The sequence below is a fragment of the Formica exsecta genome, unplaced genomic scaffold, assembly GCF_003651465.1.
Source record: "Formica exsecta isolate Colony F162 unplaced genomic scaffold, ASM365146v1 scaffold62, whole genome shotgun sequence".
Classification (NCBI taxonomy): domain Eukaryota; kingdom Metazoa; phylum Arthropoda; class Insecta; order Hymenoptera; family Formicidae; genus Formica; species Formica exsecta.
In genome coordinates, this window is record NW_021853381.1 from 1303581 (window position 1) to 1322422 (window position 18842).

The 18842-nt window shown below is 36.8% G+C and overlaps 1 protein-coding gene across 1 annotated transcript in view; it reads left to right on the plus strand.

Moving 5' to 3' along the window:
- Positions 1–7999: 7999 nt before the first annotated feature.
- Positions 8000–18842, plus strand: part of LOC115242743 (SET and MYND domain-containing protein 4-like) — a 39572-nt gene continuing 28729 nt past the window's right edge. The window contains exons 1-2 of the mRNA XM_029819266.1: positions 8000–8855; positions 10262–10406. Coding sequence (XP_029675126.1) covers positions 8495–8855; positions 10262–10406 — 506 coding nt within the window. The 5' untranslated portion in view covers positions 8000–8494. The remainder of the gene's footprint in view (positions 8856–10261; positions 10407–18842) is intronic.

Genomic DNA, 18842 nt, shown 5'->3' on the forward strand with positions numbered 1-18842 from the left:
TATATGTGAAAATTTTTATTTCAATATTGGTTGGCAATATTTTTTCCTTATCAAATTTATCAATAAATGCTACAATACGCGATTTTCCATAAGAATCAATAATAACTTTAAACTTAAATAATTTCCAAATCGTTAAGAGAATTGTGCTCAGGTTCTGCACAGATATTCAGAAGAAATAGTAGAACAGTCTATGAAATTTTTATGCTTTTGTCAATGTTTCGACATATGACACATACATCTTCAACACATTTATGTGTTAAAAAAAGTGGTAAAAAAGAGTAAAAATAATGTGCACATATTTTTAACTTTACACAATAGATATGTTCCGTATTATTAGTGACAAAATTTATCTGTTAAAATTTACAGAAAAGGATGTTGGTTTTATTCTACAATAGGAGTGAGAACGACTACAGATCGTTAGTAACTTTTTTCCAAGTTAATTTTATCATTAAAAATATGTTAATTTTATATAAAATTTCTTTCAAATTATTTTAAAGTTTGCATTCATTTTGTGTTGAAATATTAACATAATATTAGTGTCATTATTTAACATATCCATATTATGTTAAATCAACACAAAAATTTATGTGGACCGTTTGGGACATGCGATATATGTTAAATTTAAGCTAATTTTTCCAACAGTGATTTAAATGGTATGAATAAATATGTCGAGCGCACCAGAAGGGGAGAGCCAAACAATCGATAGATGGACGCTGATATTTATTTACTCTGCTTCGGGAATTAAATTCCGCTAAAAGCTGGACAATAAGAAGCACATAAGTAAAATTCGAGTGACCTCTCTATTATTTCTTTTTCCCTTCATTGAAGACTGGATTTATATGAAAATGAGAAGCGTATTCGCGCGCAATACATTACGAGACAGAAGATCAATCGTCGGGAGAAACGAAAAGAGAGAGAGAGAGAGATAGATAGAGAGAGTTCGGGGTGCGTCTTTTAAAAATCGATTCTTGTCTTCGCGAACGCGGGGAGGAAGGCGCGTTTTCTTCTCATTTGCGTAAAGTGCTTTCCGCGAGCGTGTCCGGCGCATAATACATCGTGAAAAGCGGTCCCGGAGGGGCCGTTCATGATAATTTATTGCAAGGTTCTCGGCATAAACTAGTTTGCGGAAACGCGACGGTTTCGGTCCGGGAACTGCCCACGGATAGCCCGGATTACATATGGATGCTGCAAGATCGCCGTCTGGAATCCCGAAAATTACCATTGCACAATAGATTAGAGTACGATTTTAACGATTTTAACGATTTTCCACGATTTGTTTTCAAATAATTATCTAGGTGAGCTCATCTTATTCGATTCATCCGATCCAAGCGCGTTGTTTAAAATGTTTTATAAATTTTTAATTAATAATTCATTTATTAATTATTAAGAGCATTGTTTAAAATGTTTTATAAATTTTTAATTAATAATTGATTTATTAATTATTAATTAAAAATTTATGAAATATTTATTTATTAATTATTAATTATATAATATTTTATAACGAAGAAGGAAACGAGTGCTTACTTACTACAAAAAAAAGATAGATATAAATAGATATAGAAAATATATGCTTCTTTCAAGAGCTCCATCGAAAATATTAAATCTATTCTAATTGAAATAAAAAAATTATTATTAATTCTCATATAAACATAAAATTGATATACAAGCTATATATACTATTTTTTAAATACGATTTAAAAAGCAGAGCATAGAGATTAGAAAAGAAAGAGATTGATGCGTGCTGGCAATTTTATATGCACATTTAGCGTATTCTGTCGTATGTTTTGACTTTGCTTATCAAACGTTACGAAAGAAGCTTCGACGGATTCTCCGGCTGGTCGACAAGATTGATGACTACACGCTGACGCATTGAAAACTCTCGAGAAAGAATCCGCAACTTATCGAAGGAGAAGAAAAATTCGCGTACGCGTAGAAGAAAGAATCCGCTTGCGCATGAAGGGTTTTACACGCACGCTCCGGTCACATTCAGACGTTAAGAAGGTCGGGTGAGTTAATGTAACATTCGTGAGTACGATATCGTTCGATCGGCCCGGCTGTGACTGGTAGTATGTTGATAAAGAGAAATTGCGAAAGAGACGCGGGAGCGATAAAACGCGCTGACAGATGCACGCTAGACGTCAACAAAACGGCATTATATTATTAAACGAAAAACATGATATAAAAGTTTTGAAGATACGTCTCTTATCTCGCGTCTGGATATCGTGAAATAGTTAATTGCAGTATAGGACAAAATTTTGATTATCGCTGAAAGAAAGGAATAAGAATATCTTTATTATTATTAAATATATTTATTAAGGGGGCATACCCGTTTGAACTTTGGAAAAATGAATTTTCTAGATGTTTTTGCAGTGCAACAATTTGATAAAAACTTTTTTTTTTACAATATTAATACAATATTATTAAGTACTTAAATAAAAATGTTCAGCTTAATAAAAATTTTTTTCTGCAAATATTCGCATAACTTTAAAAAAAAAATTTTTTTAACTGAAAATTTTTATTTAAGTACTAATAAATAATATCGTAAAAAAATAAAAAGTTTTTATTAAATCGTTGCGCTGCAAAAAAAATCTAGAAAATGTACTCATTTTTCGAAAGTTCAAACGACTTCTTAAAGAAAGCTTCTTACCGACTGGTCGCTCCAATGACGTTGCCTATTTTCTTGAAATCCATGATTAGATTTAAAATCGTTTTTACGCACTTTATTTTCGTCGCCTAATTTATGAGCAATGCAACACGTTTCATTCGGTGTCATATGTTTCGAGGACGGATTACGTGACATGTAAAAGACGATTAATATTTAATGCGCGCTGACATAAGCGGGAATTGATCCATTAACACGTGAAAGCAATCGGGTCGAAAATCTACCTTAATCAAGATTGACTCATAATCAGCTCGCGAAAGGATATCGATAACGTTGTTAACTGCTCATCGATGTAATTCCCACGACGAACAAATTTTTCTCGCAAAAACAATTTTGCCATTTTGTTTCACTCAATATTCTCGTCGAACACACGTTGGCGAAATACATGCAGGATATTTTATCCCATTTTTTTATAGGAATCACTGAAACGTGCAAACATTTGTGTAAACACCGAGAGTCCGCGACAAATCCCGGCTGTTCACAACCGCGGTAATCATATGTTCCGGAAATACATCTGTCCCGCTCCTCTAATCGGCAAGAACGCCTCACTAAATACGGTTTAAACTTTGGTCTCCAGTTGCCCTACTGGCCGCGCGAAATTTGCATTTAATGACACGTAGTCAGCGATGCTGGACGTTCAGAGGCAAAGTGAGTGAGGTATTTCGTCGAACAGGGTGCGATGGTAATTTCGTGCCTTTATAGCTAACGGTTAAGAGAGACGAGGACACGCACGCGGGGAAAATTAATTTGAATAACTAATATAAAAATCAGCGTACGGTTCGTAAAAAAAAAAAAAAAAAATGTATTCCGCGTCTAAGATGAAGAGGGCTTTTTTCTTCTCGGCGTTTTTTTTTTTTTTTTTTTTTGTAAGACAACCGCGCACGAAGATCACCGCTGTCGTGGAGGGGAAAGTCGATAAAAATACCATTAAGATTTCTCGGCGAATATTCCGCCGGCATTATTGCGCAATTTGCTCGAATTACGCGAATCAGCCGCGTCTTTCTGCCCTAACACGCGAAATGGCTTACCTCCCCCCGACAGAAGAAAAGAATGTCATTTAACGTCTATACGAAATTAAACGGCGGGGGAACTTAACTGCGAATTAAGCGATGCTTTGGCGCGAATATCCCATTTAACGCGCGATAACGACATGGCCGCGCGTCTCGTATTAAACGCGTGGCGCACAAGCTAACGAATTTATTAATTATTAGCGACACTGAAAGCGAATGGATGAATCTACCAAATCGTTGCTTTCCCCGTGCAAAGAGCGAGAGAGAATTCCGGGACCGATAAAGCTGCCAACATTTTGCTCCGCTTCCCATCTTGGTTCATAAATCGGTCCGATTATCGCGCAGATACGTTGTCAGCGAACGTTCTCGTCGAAAAGGGAAAAAAAAACTACGCATGAGAAACGACCGTAGTGTGAATCGGTTCCCAAAAAAAAAAAAAAAAAAAAAAGAGAAAGGATCACTCACGGAATTTAATGTCCCTATCAAAGTTGAACTGAAACCCCACTCGGTGGAAAGGAACTTTCGTTACGTTTTTCGTAGTCGCAAATTACGAGGAGAAATATCCTTAACTCAATAAGTATACCTTTACGTAGACGCGAATGCACCCCCGGCATTGCCTTTCGTTGCACGCGATATCATTATTTGTTTACCGCATGATGGGCGGTTTTCAGCAAAAAAAGATTGAACGAAAAACGAGGTCATTTCTTTATATATAATGGAATATAAATTGCCCTCGAACAATCTGCCATTACCGGAATAACGAATGGGCGAAAGAAGAGCGGAAAGTCTTGTGTATATAATAATTTAATGCGAATGCGCCAATATTTGGCGCCTGTCCTTCTGGCGAAATCTTTTCCGGCGCTCTCGTAACAGGAGACGGGAGGGAGGGGAAGAGGGGGAAGGTGAATCTCGCGCGACGATGACAATACTGAAAAATTCATACGGTTTCGAAGAAGAATATGAGCGGGATTGCGAATAGATAAGGCGAGGGAGAAGCTGACACGCATATGACGACTAACGGTGCATACGTGGTCGGACGTTAAATCGATACAACTGCCGGCGGTCCTGCTGCCTGATCCTTCGGGAATTTTATATATGACGTTACCGCGCGCGCGAAAGGTTCCATTTACTCCAAGGAGTCAAGTGTCGATATTTCATCGGAGCAACGGCATCGATACTTTATATATCTTCGAGGATGGGAAAAGGGCCGGAGTTTCGCGAAAATTCTCTCGGGCCAGATGGCCGGATGGATGTATCTTGGCAAACTTGGTTTTAAAAGGTGTCTAAAATATCGTTTGCATCATAAGAAATTGCGAAGAGAATGAAATTACAATAATTATCAGGACTGTTGTCTAATTGTGAATTTTTTTATCAAGAGAATCCATTTTATCTTGGTACATGTATGCAGTGTTGGATGCAATTGAATCATACTAACAATTAACAATTGACAATTAAAATTTTAACTGTTAATTGCAATTGACAATTAAATTAGTTAGTTTGTGAATATGTTTTTGTTTTGCATGATTACAATTAATTAATTATTAATTGTTCTTACAATTAAAACTAATTATTTAATTATTTATTAATTTTAATTGTCAGTACAATTAACAATTGATTTTTATCGTGATTTAATGTTTTATTTATTTTAGAGAATGTTTTTTGTTTTTTTTTTTTTTTTTATAGTATAAGATGGCAAACGAGGAAAGAGAGTAATTGAAATAGTAATGGAAACACAGTTCAATTGCAACTCACTTTAATTGCCATCTGCAATTAAAAGGTTAATCGCAATTAAATTTAATTGCAACCTGCAATTAAAAGGTTAGTTGCAATTAAATTTAATCGCAATTGAAATGGTACAATTAAATATTCAATTGATTAATCGATTAAAGATTTAATTGATTGATGCCCAACACTGCATGTATGCAAGGAAAAAATTTTATAAAAATAGGTATTTTGATTTATTGCACAGAATGTGTTTCAATTAGCATTATATAATATCATTTCAATTTAGCATTATATTATTTCAACATTTAACACATTATAATATCATTTTATTATATTTATTATAAATTTTGTGTTTTTTAATTTTTAATTTTAATTATATAAAATCACAATTAAAAATAAACACGCCTGAAATATTATAATATTATTTTATTATAAATATTTTTTATAAATTTTGTATTTTAATTTTTTATTTCAACGATATGAAATTACAATTAAAATAAAACGCGAATGAAATAACAGCGATTCGCGTAATCAAAATCACATTAGTCGACGCGGTTCGAAGAATTACAATTTGTCGCCGAGACTAAGAGTCGGATTTTCTGCCTCTCCATTAAGCGGTCGAGGGAAAACCACACGTAAAAACGTGGTCTCGCGCACACGAGACTGGAAGATTTTGCCTGATATACTATGGCAAAAAGTCGCAAGGTGCGGAAACACTCCGTAGGCGGAAGTCTCTCTCTCTCTCCCTCTCTCTCTCTCTCTCTCTCGCGAAAGGGAACATCACCGTACGACTTTATTACACCGGCTAGGTCGATTTACGAGTTACTCGAATCCAGGTATTTTCCCTTTCGAGCGAGAAGGAAGTAAAGAGAGAGAGAGAGTGGTATCGGGGTTGACGGGGGAGGGAGGGAGGGAAAAAGAGGAGAAAGGTAGAGGGGATCAAGGACGTTAGACGATAAATTTTTTCGACTATAATGGGGCTCTACGTGGTAGAACGGCAGTGACGGGCGCCAATATCGGGGGGGTAGGATTTCCGCGTCGACTCGAGAGACAAGGTAAGACCACGAGGAACGTCTCGGCGAAAAAAAAAGGATGAGAAGACGAGGAGGGGTCGGACAAAGTGGGATCGAGAATGCCGTTATCGGCGTGAGATTTTCGCGGCGTTTGCGATTACTCGACGCTTGCGAATGGACGATGCCAGAGGACTCTGCAATGAGGAAAGAGAGGGAGAGAGAGTGCCTCGTTTAGGACCGAAATAGATCATGTCTAAAATTATTTCTCTAGCTTCTAGAGAAGGAGGGAGAGAGAGAGAGAGAGAGAGAAGCTTCCCTTCTTAAGCGCATTCTGTCCTCGTCCCTCTCTCCATATATATTCGCCCCTCCCATTCGTCCGCATTCTGGCGGCGCCTTGAGTCTAATACCGGTCTTTCGTTCTAATACTCCGTTCGTGTCTATAAAGTAAACCCCCTCATAAAGCATCGAGCCGGCGCAAGAGAGGCGTGAAGGATCCCCGGGTACTGCGGTTTTCGCGGTGAATGAGAGCGGTGGAGGATCTTTAAAGTTTTACTCGTCGAGGGGAGACCCCCGGTAATCCGTTTCAGTCATTTTGTATGCACTTGGGTGTCTCTCGGCCGATAGTGCTTCGAAACTGCGAATCGACGGGGAGAATTCGCCGACTCGGAAAGGGAGTAGTGAAAAGTTTACATAAAAGGCGAAAATAGATTGTCAAGTGATTATTCAAACGATTACGGTAAACGGATAAACGATTATTTAAACGACTAGAGGATATTTAAAGCAGGAATTGAAGCCGATATAAATGTATTTCGTGAGGTGAGAGTGAATGTGAAAAAAAAAATAACAATATAGGCAGAGGAGTTGAAAAGAGCGTATAATATATTCATATATGGTGTTTTAACTAGCGAAAGAAAGACTCGTCTGACGGGAGAGGCTTTTTAAATTCGGGTCTCGCCTCTGATAGAGGATCCCCGAGTGGCCATTTCTCACGGGCCAACAGAGTCGTTTAATTCTCGAAACGAGAGAACAGGGATCCGGACCACTGCTTTTTATGATTCAGTACTGGCGGAACATCTTCTTCGGACTCTCGCGCTTCTGGCCGGACTATACGTATGGGGAAAAAAAGTGGAAAAGTGTGCGAAAATTGCTACGCGGATTTTTAACGAAATTTTCCCCGACGACGAAATATTTTCACGCGGCTCCTTGATATTCCGGTCTCGGTGCGCCCGGTAAATTTGCGTCGCGAGGACCCCGTTCTCTTCTTAATCCCGGGGAGTTTCGCGAAACGAGGTCGCGTGTTCGACGGATACAAAATACCGAAACACTAGCTCCTGTAATATTCAAAAGGACCGGTCGAAGGGAACGCGCTACGACGATGCAACCTTGGGAGTAACGAGGCAGACTTCTAGTCGTCGGTACACTTGTAGCGTATATACGGAAATTGGGAGAAATAGTGTATTCCAGGAGGATCTCTCTCTCTCTCTCTCTCTCTTTCTTACGCAAGTAAAAATATGCGAGAGAAGGTTTAATCAAAATATAATTAGCTAAGAATATTAAGAAGACTGTGAGTGACTCTCTTACGCAAGTAAAAATATGCGAGAGAAGGTTCAATCAAAATATAATTAGCTAAGAATATTAAGAAGACTGTGAGTGAATATCTACTGAGTAAGAGCGTAATAATTGCGAGAGATAAAAATTAACATAAGAATCTTTGGAAGATAAGTTTTCCTTTCAAGACGTGTATAAATGCAAGAGGACAGATTAAAGAAGGCAATAATAACGGGAAATAACTCTGCGCTTAAATAAAGCGAAATACACAAAAGGGAGAAAAAGAGAGAGAGAAGAGAAAGTGTCACCGAGCAGTGCAATCGTAACAAGAGGGTATACTAATCCGCGATATAAAAACGGACGGAACGTATTTCAGTGTCGCCCAAAGGCGATTCGCTCGCATACATACACAGAGGGTCTTGTTAACGGAGCTCGAGGAGAAGCGAAGGAGGAAGAGGAGGCAGGCGTAGCACAAAGGGGTGGCGGCTGCGTCGTCGGGGGTGGAAACGCGCGAGCGTCTTCTCGAACGCCCCGGAATGCAGGATCGCGATGAATTTTACAGAACTCTCTGCTCGTCGGAGACCCTGCGCTCCAGCAAGAGGGGCTTCTTCCACGATTTCAGCGAGTCCGTGATGCGGACCGCGGGCGCGACCTGGACATCCGAGATATTCGGCCGAATCGACGACGACGCGGGTCGGGTGAAGGCGATCTTTGCGGATGCGAAGATACGGGACGTCGTGGTCGACACGCTCTCGAGGGTGAAGCCCCTTTACAGGGACAAGGACGCCGACATTTCTAAACGCAGACGACTCGAGGGATACCAGCTCGCAGCCATCGGCCAATACGACAAGGCTCTTTTGCTGTTCAGTCAGGCCGTCCTGCGTGCACCTCAACTAGGTCGCTCACAAATGCCAGTGGAACGCCAATTATCCGAGTAGCGATTGTCTCCGATGATCGATATCCGAATGTGTAAACATCAGAATTTGTCATTTTTTTAAATTCAAATTATATATACACAGAGTGCTCTAAGTCAATGAAACTTCGGGAAATTGAATTTGGAACAAAAAAGTTTCGATAAACATAGGTCCAGAAACGCTTCGTTAAAAAGTTATAGCTAATAAACTTCGAAAAATCACGTTTTTTTTTTTGAGGATTTTTATAAATAACTTCAAACCCCTTCAATCATTTGAAAAAAGTAACGAAATAAATGTGATGGGTAATTAAATAACAAACTAAATTACACCAATTTCATTTAATTCTGATAAGATGTTCAAAAGAAAATAAGCTCAAAACAACGAAAAAGGCTGAAAACTTGAAAAAACCACCTTTCGATGGTCTTTGCGTAAACACTATAGTGTAAACATTGCAAATGCAAACGTAAAAATGTTCTTATTAAATTTTGATCATAATTAATTACTTACAGAGAGTTTATTACCTATGTTTATATACCTATGTTTATCGAAACTTTTTGGTTCCAAATTCAATTTCCTATAAAACCCTGAAGTTTCATTGACTTGATCTAAAACACCCTGTATATTATTTTTATTATATTGTTCGATACTTCGTTTACATTTTTTTTTCTTCAATAGTTTTGTGCGAATAACATATTTTATTACTCGGAATAATTGGCGTCTTACTGTGTGGATTAAAAGTAATTATTCGGACGAATCATTAGCGAACGATTAGCGAATCTATACATAGTTTTGTATGAAATAATACAATTGTATTATTTCGCTAATTAGAACGCAATGCATTTAATTATCATGTACATATAATTATTATTTATTATAGTATAATATGTGATATATAAATACTATATATATTTATACTTGATTTAATTGTTAATTGCTTAATTTAATTGCTAATTATTAATTAATTTAAATATATTAAAGCAACGATATTTATTAGCAACAATATTTACCGGTATATTTACGTGCTTAATCTTTTCTAAAATTAAAATTTCTATAAATTACACAGATTTCTAAAATACATGTTGGCGAGTCGATCGTAGGCACCGCGCCAGATGCACAACTAGAATAAATAGTTCGCTCAAGTTCTGCTTCTGTTCTCGCATCCTGCCAACATGCATCAATCGATCGAAAGACTTCCGCATTTTCATGGCTTCATTGGCTTTGTGTCGATAAATTGTTCGTTCGACGGTAATCGATGTACAGAGAGAGAGAGAAAGGGAGAGAGAGAGAAAGCGAGAGAAAGCGAAAGAGAGAGAGAGAGAGAGAGAGAGAGCTCGAGGCTGGATAGCAATATTTTCCCAAATAACACGATATCGACGACATATGTTTCAGATAAGAGCAAGACGGTCGATCAGGGCATGTCATTGCCCCTGGCGCTCTTGGGGAGAGCCGAGATCTTTATGGCTCTCAAGGAACACCATTTCGCGTTGGATGATCTGCGACTGGCCGCCGAGTACGACTTGCCGGATAAATCGATGTAAGTATTCGCATCTCAATGAAACCTCGATTTTGAGTGCGAAAACAGCCCGTCTGTGCATAGTAATAATAAAGGAAACGTTGAAATCATGGCTACAAAATTGTTTAAAAAATGCTTCAACAGGGTGTCTACTACCTGAAAAAATATGGGAAACTTGGAATATTCTCAGGAATTTCTTTTATATCTGGAAAAATCAAGGAATTCTCTTGAAATTTGATTGGGGATCGGGAAATTTTTTTTTTTTTAATTCTCTTTTTGATAATTTTGCTCGTATAGGTAAAAAACCAAGTTGTAAATTATATGTTTAAAATATATTATGAATATATATCTATCTCTCTGTTTATATATTAAATGTTTTAACAAAATATTAAATATGCAATAAATATTTTTTTATTGTGAGTTTTAGTTATAAAAAAATGAGAATGTTGTGCAAGTGAAAAATATTTATCTTACGAAAGCTGTTTAGTTTTTTTTTTTCAGTACATTTGCAAATCTGATATTTAAGACTTAAACAGCTCTGTGTTTTTTCTTCGTATGAGTGAAAAACTTTAGAAAACGCATACAATAAAAAAACTTATTTTAGAAAATTGATCAAAAAAATCTAAAATATTCTCTTTACCTGGAATTTTGAATGGAAATACTTGGAAGAGATCAGAGAATTTTCAGGGAATTTTTATTTACAAGATTTGAGTAGAGACACCCTGTTCGAGAAATTCGATTCTAAAATAATACCTGCGCGTTTTCTTAAGCTAACAATGAAGTTATAAACGACGCCGCTTCTCTTGAAAGAAGTCCGCTAATTTTCGAAACCGATTTTGCGATTGTGCATCTCGTCAAATTTCACGAACAGACCGCGATTTTTTTTTTTTTTTTTTTCCATACGGGATTTACGATACGCGCTCTTTCGTTTTCACGGCGGCCGCTTCCGGCTGTTATCTATAATTTTCGCGCGCTCGCGAAAAAGCGAGTTTTCCGCATACATTCGATGAATTTAATCGCGGATATGTATGAGCCCGGGCGTACGCCCGTCCGGGTCCACCGACAGCTTCGAGCCCCGATATAATATAGCGGGGAGAGGGAAGGGGAGCGGGAGGGAGAGGAAGGGGCAAAGAGAGGGTATACGCGCGCGTATACTTCCTAAAATATTCAGAAGGGATGGGCACTTACCGGGACGTCGACGGTGAACGAAACTAGACTCCGGTTTTAGTCTATCCTCTCTCTGCGGTAACCGCCGCTAGGGTTAACCTCGTGAAACCAGCCGTACGGCTACATGAGCGTTACTTTGAGTAGATGAACAATAAACATTTAATGCGGCGCTTTTGAGGTCGGGCTGCTCGACCGATACCGGGCGGAGATTAAGCGTCGCGAGTGAGATTTAAATGTTTAAGCGTCCATTAACTTTATGCGAAAGGAGAGTTACTTAAAATTAGCGATGGAAGATTTAATCGCGATTTTTTTTTTTTTTTTTAAGTTTTGCTTGTTTTGATATACTGGGCCTGATAAGAAGAGATTTGAGACTTTCGAAAATCGCGCGAGATGAATTTACAAAGATCGTAAGACTCGATGTCACTGTTGATACGTACATTAATCTCTCATGTGTTAACAAACTACTTGCTACTCGAATTTTCAAGAATGACAAACGATCGTAAGCATGAGAATTATTCGACATTGACATTTGTTACACGAGGAATGTTGCATCTTTATCACGAGAATTCCCACGGTAAAGAGGAAAAGAAATTTATCGAATCTTATAATTGCGTCATTTCTTTCGGTGAAACATTTCTCATAAATTAAGAAAAATATTAATTACAACTATTTTCTTTTACGAAGACGTTAAAAACCATATTATTTTGTGATACTTTAATTTTTTTTATAATCCAAATTTATTTATTTGTTTTTTTAAACAATATAAACGTAAGAAATATGTTTTTGTTTTAATTTTGACAGTTTTTTGTTACTATTATACAGCCAAAACATCCTTAACTCGTCTTCATGTTGTATCTCGAATCGGAAAAAGATACGAATCAGCTGATTAGCTATCACGTACTAAATATTTGCAACACCCCGTACGTGATGCGCGTGCGAGGTACTGTTGCGGGTTAAACCACCATTATACACCAGAGGAAAATATCATAAAATTCCCCACGGCCAAATAACAACGAGGGTAATTTTCTCTACTTTCGATAAAAATCAGCGGGATTAATAATATCTGCTAATAGCTATAAAAAAATAATGAAAAAGAAGAAAGTTTGTTATCTTTTCTAAATAATTTAGCAAAGTTTACACAGAAGGAATTTCTTTTTAACATTTTCGGAGTCTTTTCATATTAACTTTACAACACGATCTTTTAATAAAAATCTTCAAAAATTTAAACAACAGAAGAATATAACAGAAGAATAATAAATTTTAATTGGGTATTATCGAAGGATAGCATAAGGTTTTAAATATTATTAAGGCTTTAAATATTATTTAAGAGGAGAAATTTTTGATTAAAAAGAATGATTAAATAAAATGATAGATATTAGATATTGTAAAATCTCTGAAAGATTCTTTAAAGCTTGAAAAAAAGCTTTGCATTTTTCATATATTGTTTCTGCATGATCACGTTATAATTCACTCAAAAAAGTGGTATTGCAACTACAGCAAAAATTTTCTGGGTGCGCAAAATTAACTGAGGTACATAAATGATTAGCAAATACTGTGATATCGCATATGTTTCGCATTTAATCAATCTAAGTGACAGAGACAGAATTTATATCTGAACTGTTTGTGAAATTTAGAAAGAATGTTTTTCTGTGGCGCCTATCCATGTTAAGGCCAATCATACTTGTTATAAAGTTTGGCTGTGGTACACAGAAAAAATTAGCGGCAAGAAACAAATGAATATATAATCCTCACGTCTAACATATTTGTATAACGCGCCCAATCTATCTAGCTCTTTTAAACAATTTCTCTCAATTTTTCGATGCTGCAGTTATAATTGGCAGTTATATTTCTCACAAAGATCGTTCTAGCTGTAGTATCGAAACTCATATTTATCCAATGCAGTGATTAACATTTGGCAATGGGACCTAAATTTTCTAGAAGATATTATTAGAATATTGCTGCTATAAATTCTATATGTAACAGACAATATTCTAACAGATACAAAAAATAGCGATAAATTTTTGTTGTGACACCTAGAAATCTACCTATATCAGCAAGACATTTTTTTGAGTGTTCGATGCTATCTGGTGGAGTTTCCGAAATTTCAGTTTTGCTTTAACGATATGCATTCCTCGGCTTATCGATACAGACAAGCATAGTTATCATTGCATCATTCACATAGACACGGGTAAGCCGCGCTTATCACGTGGTCGATGGTCAACGGATGTTGTGCAGAATCGATAATATAAACAATATGCAAACCGAGAGCGAGCGAGCGAGCGAGTGAGGGAGCGAGCGAGCGGAGTAGCTGTTCTGTCAATTAAAATCGCAACTGAATTAATGACGGATAAATGCAGACATGACGGATTACGCCAAATGGATTTTACCGATCCACTCGGTATCCGTCCCGTATTGCAAACGGCGTTATGTGTTTCGCTAGTATATGGAGGTACGTTCTAATTATAATTACTACAATTATCGACGGTCATTCGGAATTCTCAAACGCGCGGGTGAATCATTAGAAAGCTGGAATGCACATTAGCGATTGGATATTTTTGCCGATTATGTTCAATCGTGCGTTTTCTTAAAAAATATATATATATTTTATAATATATATTTATTTATATTAATTTATTTATATATATAAAAATATATATGAATTAAAAATATATATGAATAGAAAATGCGATATATGGAGAGAAAACGCATATAATATACTCGTGGTATGTAACGATAGAAATTATGGGGTTATTCTCACAGAGAGATTGCAATGTCTGGTTGTGAAACGATGTGTTCTATCTTTTCTCTCTCTCTCTCTCTCTCTCGCTCGCTCTTCCTCTGCCGCAAAATATGCGGATTTTTACGCGAATCGCTCCCGTAAACAAAATAAATGATATTTTGCGAAGGGAAGGGACGCCGCCGCATCGCTCGGTCACATTGCAAAATAATGTTTGCAAGGATGACACGTCGGGGAAACACGTTTGCTTTATCACGAGATAATAATCATTGCGTTTTATGCGAGTGTAATTGCGAGGGAAATATTTCGCGAGAACAAAGGCAGAGGGAAAGCGAAGGCAGAATTCCACGGACCCGTATCAAATATCATTTTATAGCCATTTTTATGCCTCGCTCGTTTTTATCCGAATGCCATAGTTAAGAGCCGCAAGAAGGTGAGTTGAAAGTTAAAACGGAAAGAGGGAAACCCTCTTCTCATAGACGAAATGCGCCGCGTTGAATTTAAATCGAGCAAAGCGATGCGTAAGATAATGTGTTCTCTCTCGTCAAAGAGAGATACAAACGTATTCTCATCGGTGCAACACATCTTTAAGTTCAAAAATATCGTTGTAATTATTTACAATTAAAATGTCAAGTAAATGATAAATTGAAAAAATTAGATCGATATGATCCAAAAATATTGTTGTAATTATTTACATTTAAATTATCAAACAAATGATAAATTGAAAAAAAAAAAAAAAGAATCAGATTGATATGATCGAATTTAGCGCGATTCTTAAAACAAGTAAAATCGGGAAAAAAACGCCATCGTTGTTGAAAAAAATATTCGAAGAAAAATTTCTAGATTTCTCCTTTCGCGTTTTTCACACTCAACGGTTGAAAAATCTGCCGGACGGAACTCGCACTCTCGGATCTAAAAGAGAAGGATAGAGATTGACCAGATACGAGATCGAGCCATCAGCTGGAGATGGAAGCCCCCCCTCCCCCCCTCTCTGAGCTTTCTCGTCGGAGTCGTGCGAAATTAGATCGGCCCCCGATCTTCTCGCGGAGGCAATCCGCGACTGGATAAATCGTGGATACGAGCCACCGGTCGCAATGAACCTGGTTTTTCCTCGGGATTCCTGACCGGACCCGAGTTCTCTCGCTCGGAGAGAAAGAGGCAGATGTTGAACACGATCGGGGGTGGAGGGGAGAGGGGAGAGAAGGCGAGAACACGAGCCGAGCGAGAAAATCTCGTACGTTCGCCCGTCACTTCGGCAAGAAGAATTGCTCCTCGAGCCCGGTCTGTGGCATGGTTCCTGCAAGGGTTTTGATCCAGATTACGGCGGTGTTCGTAGGATAAGCGACACGATGGGCGACACGACACGATTATCGGGATAAACATACACGCAGGGAAATCTGGAGGAATGTTTCGCATCCGCGAAATTTTGTCCGTCATGTTAAAGATGTTTTGGCTGTACAATAGTAGTTAAAAACTGTCAAAATTAAAAAAAAAAAAAACATATTTATTACGTTTATATTGTTTAAAAAATCAAATAAATAAATCCGAATTATAAAAAGAATTAAAGTATCACAAAGTAATGGTTTATAAAAGAAAATAGTTGTAATTAATATTTTTCCTAACTTATGACAAAAACTTTTAATCGTGAATATCCCCTGAAATCAACTACAAGAAACAAAAAAAAACGAGTAATTTGCAGAAAGAGAGAGAGAGAGAAACAGATAATATTTTTCTACAATTTTTAGTAAATAACTTATAAACAAGTAAGTAGATCTAAATCAAGTTTTGCATAAATATTTATTAGAGTTTTCTTAATATATGCAAAAATTTTTATTTCGTTGGCAATGCTTTTTTCTTGTCAAATTTGTCAGTAAGTGCTACAATACGCGATTTTCCTTAACAATCAATACAAACTTTAAACATAAATAATATCCAAACCGTTAAGAGAATTGTGCTCAGGTTTTGCACAGATACTCAGAAAAAATAGTAAAACAGTCTACGAAATTTTCATGCTTTTGTTAATGTTTTGACATATGACACATACATCCTTAAGTATGAAGAATTTATTATTGTGTAATCTTATTTGATATTTTCCATTTGGAATGGTGAGATGGTCTCGAAAAACAAAACCTTTTATTCAAAGACCGCGTTCAAAGATTAATACAAAAAGACTCCGAAAGCATTTTAAAAAATTCCTTCTTATAAACTTTGCTAAATTATTTTAAAAATATGATAAACTTTTTCTTTTCTCATTCTTTTTTTATATTAAGCTGTTAGCAGATATTATTAATCTCGCTGCATTTCTCTTATTTAGAATAGAGTATTTATAATATAGAAGGAGACAGACTATAGGAAAAATAATTAAGAATTTTTTTTACATCTGAATATATACATTTTCGTAGCGAGAAGTCTTGCTAAAGATATTTGTACAGGATTAATGTATATGCAATTATTCGCAATTATATTGTCAAATGGATAATCACGAACGGATGTCACTATTTTATCAAGTAACTGTCTCTTGACTTTATTTTTTCGTAAATTATATAAATTAAAAGTTCTCCCTCCAGTGTTTTATTATTCCTTCGATAGGCGAGAGAAACGCCTTGGGCTTTGATCGCGGACAATGCAGAAAAGAGATTTAATTATCGAAATAAAGAGGGAGCGGATGGAGGAAGAGATGGCGAAGAGCTCCGTGGAACGCTTTCGTGCTCGAGATGACGGAAAGATTCTCGTCGTCGTTACGAGGATACAATTTATTAAGCGGGCAGCTAAAGCGTAAAAACGCATTAGATTTATTGCTCGGGGATTTTACAAAAATAAAAAAAAAAACGCTAGTACGCGGCGTCGCAGACTATCCAAGATAGTCGTGTTGAATTAATGCTAGCAGGGTGGAACTCGGCTCCCCCCATCGTTTGACCCTTAAACCTTGGGTAACCTTTAATCCTGCCGCGAAAGCTTTAAATCCGTTAAATGTCTCAAACTTGCGAATCACGATCCGTGTCGTGGAGAAATAGAGCGACAATGGCGATTTTTATTAATTTTAGAGATTAGTTTCGCAATCGAAAATGCGAGACACGTTAAAAAGATAGTTAAAGGACGTTTAAGAGAGAGAGAGAGAGAGAGAGAGAGAGAGAGACATTTAAAGGATTATAGCGTATGTGTCTTTTAACGACAAATTGAGGATAGACATTAAATATCATTCGTTTACTGATGTAAAACTTTTTGAACAAAAAAAAAACAAGCAGAAAATTGTGCAAATTAGAAACTTGCGCATTGCTTCCTCATCATTTTATCTCACAAAGCTTAAGCTTCTTAAAGCAAGCGGATTTTTAAATTTTGGCTTCCTCATAGAGGAAGATATCTCAAAACTTGCGAAAGTTAGGACATGTATAGACATTTCTCAAAAAATTTAAAATTTTATAAAAAATGAATTCTTTCACTGATCCTCACTAAATTCAATGCCAACCATCCTTTAATACTACTTTATTTATGGTAAAAAATTTAACTCGATATCTTAAAATTTGCGAAAGTTAAGATGTGTACAGCCATTTCTCAAAAAATTCAAAATTTTATAAAAAATGGACCCTTTCACCGATTCTCACCAAATTCAATACCAACCATCCTTAATTAATAATCTATCCATGTAAAAAAATTTAACCCGATATCTCAAAATTTGCGAAAGTTACAACGTGTACAGTCATTCCTTAAAAATTTAAAGTTTTATAAAAAATGAACTTTTTCTCCGATTCTTACCAAATTCAATATCAACCATCCTTTAATAATATTCTATCCATATAAAAAATTTTAACTAGGTATCTCAAAAATTGCGGAAGTTAGAGACTGTACAATATATCGCGTACATACATACATACATACATACATACATATACATACATTTATTAGGAATATGATTTTTCGATGTTTTCGAACATTCTGAGCACATTGGCATAAAAAACTCGAAAAAAAAATTTTGTCACGAAAACAAAGCTTCCTCTATAAGGAAGCAAAAGAATAAAAATATGATTTTATATGAATTAAATATGTTAATTTATATCAAAAAATTATATATTGAATATATATATTGAACTGAGTGCATCGGTGAACGATCACGGGAAAAACCGATATCCACCGGGCATCGCAAAACATTTTCTCCAAAACCTGTCCCGACAAGAAGATCCCCACGTGGCAAGGTGACGCGTCGCGTTTCCCGGCAAAAAACGGAAGCTCTATGGGCGTCGGCGCAATCTCACGGGAGTGGATTAGCCGTCGATGCGAATTCGAGCGTAGAGAGAGAGGAAGAGAGAGAGAGAGAGGAAGAGAGAGAGAGAAAGATCGAGGGCACCTTTGGCTAGGCTAATTAATGAAGTAATCGACGTAACCCCACCTCGATTCTCTTGCTTTGCTTAGTCACGGCTGTGAAGTGGTCTTGTTTCGACGTCGCCGACGCGGCTAGACTACCGTCTAGCACCGCCGTGTGCATCCCAATGACTCGACATTATGTCCGTTGATCAGACAACCCTCCGCAATTAACAAGTTCGCGGTGGCGCCGCTTC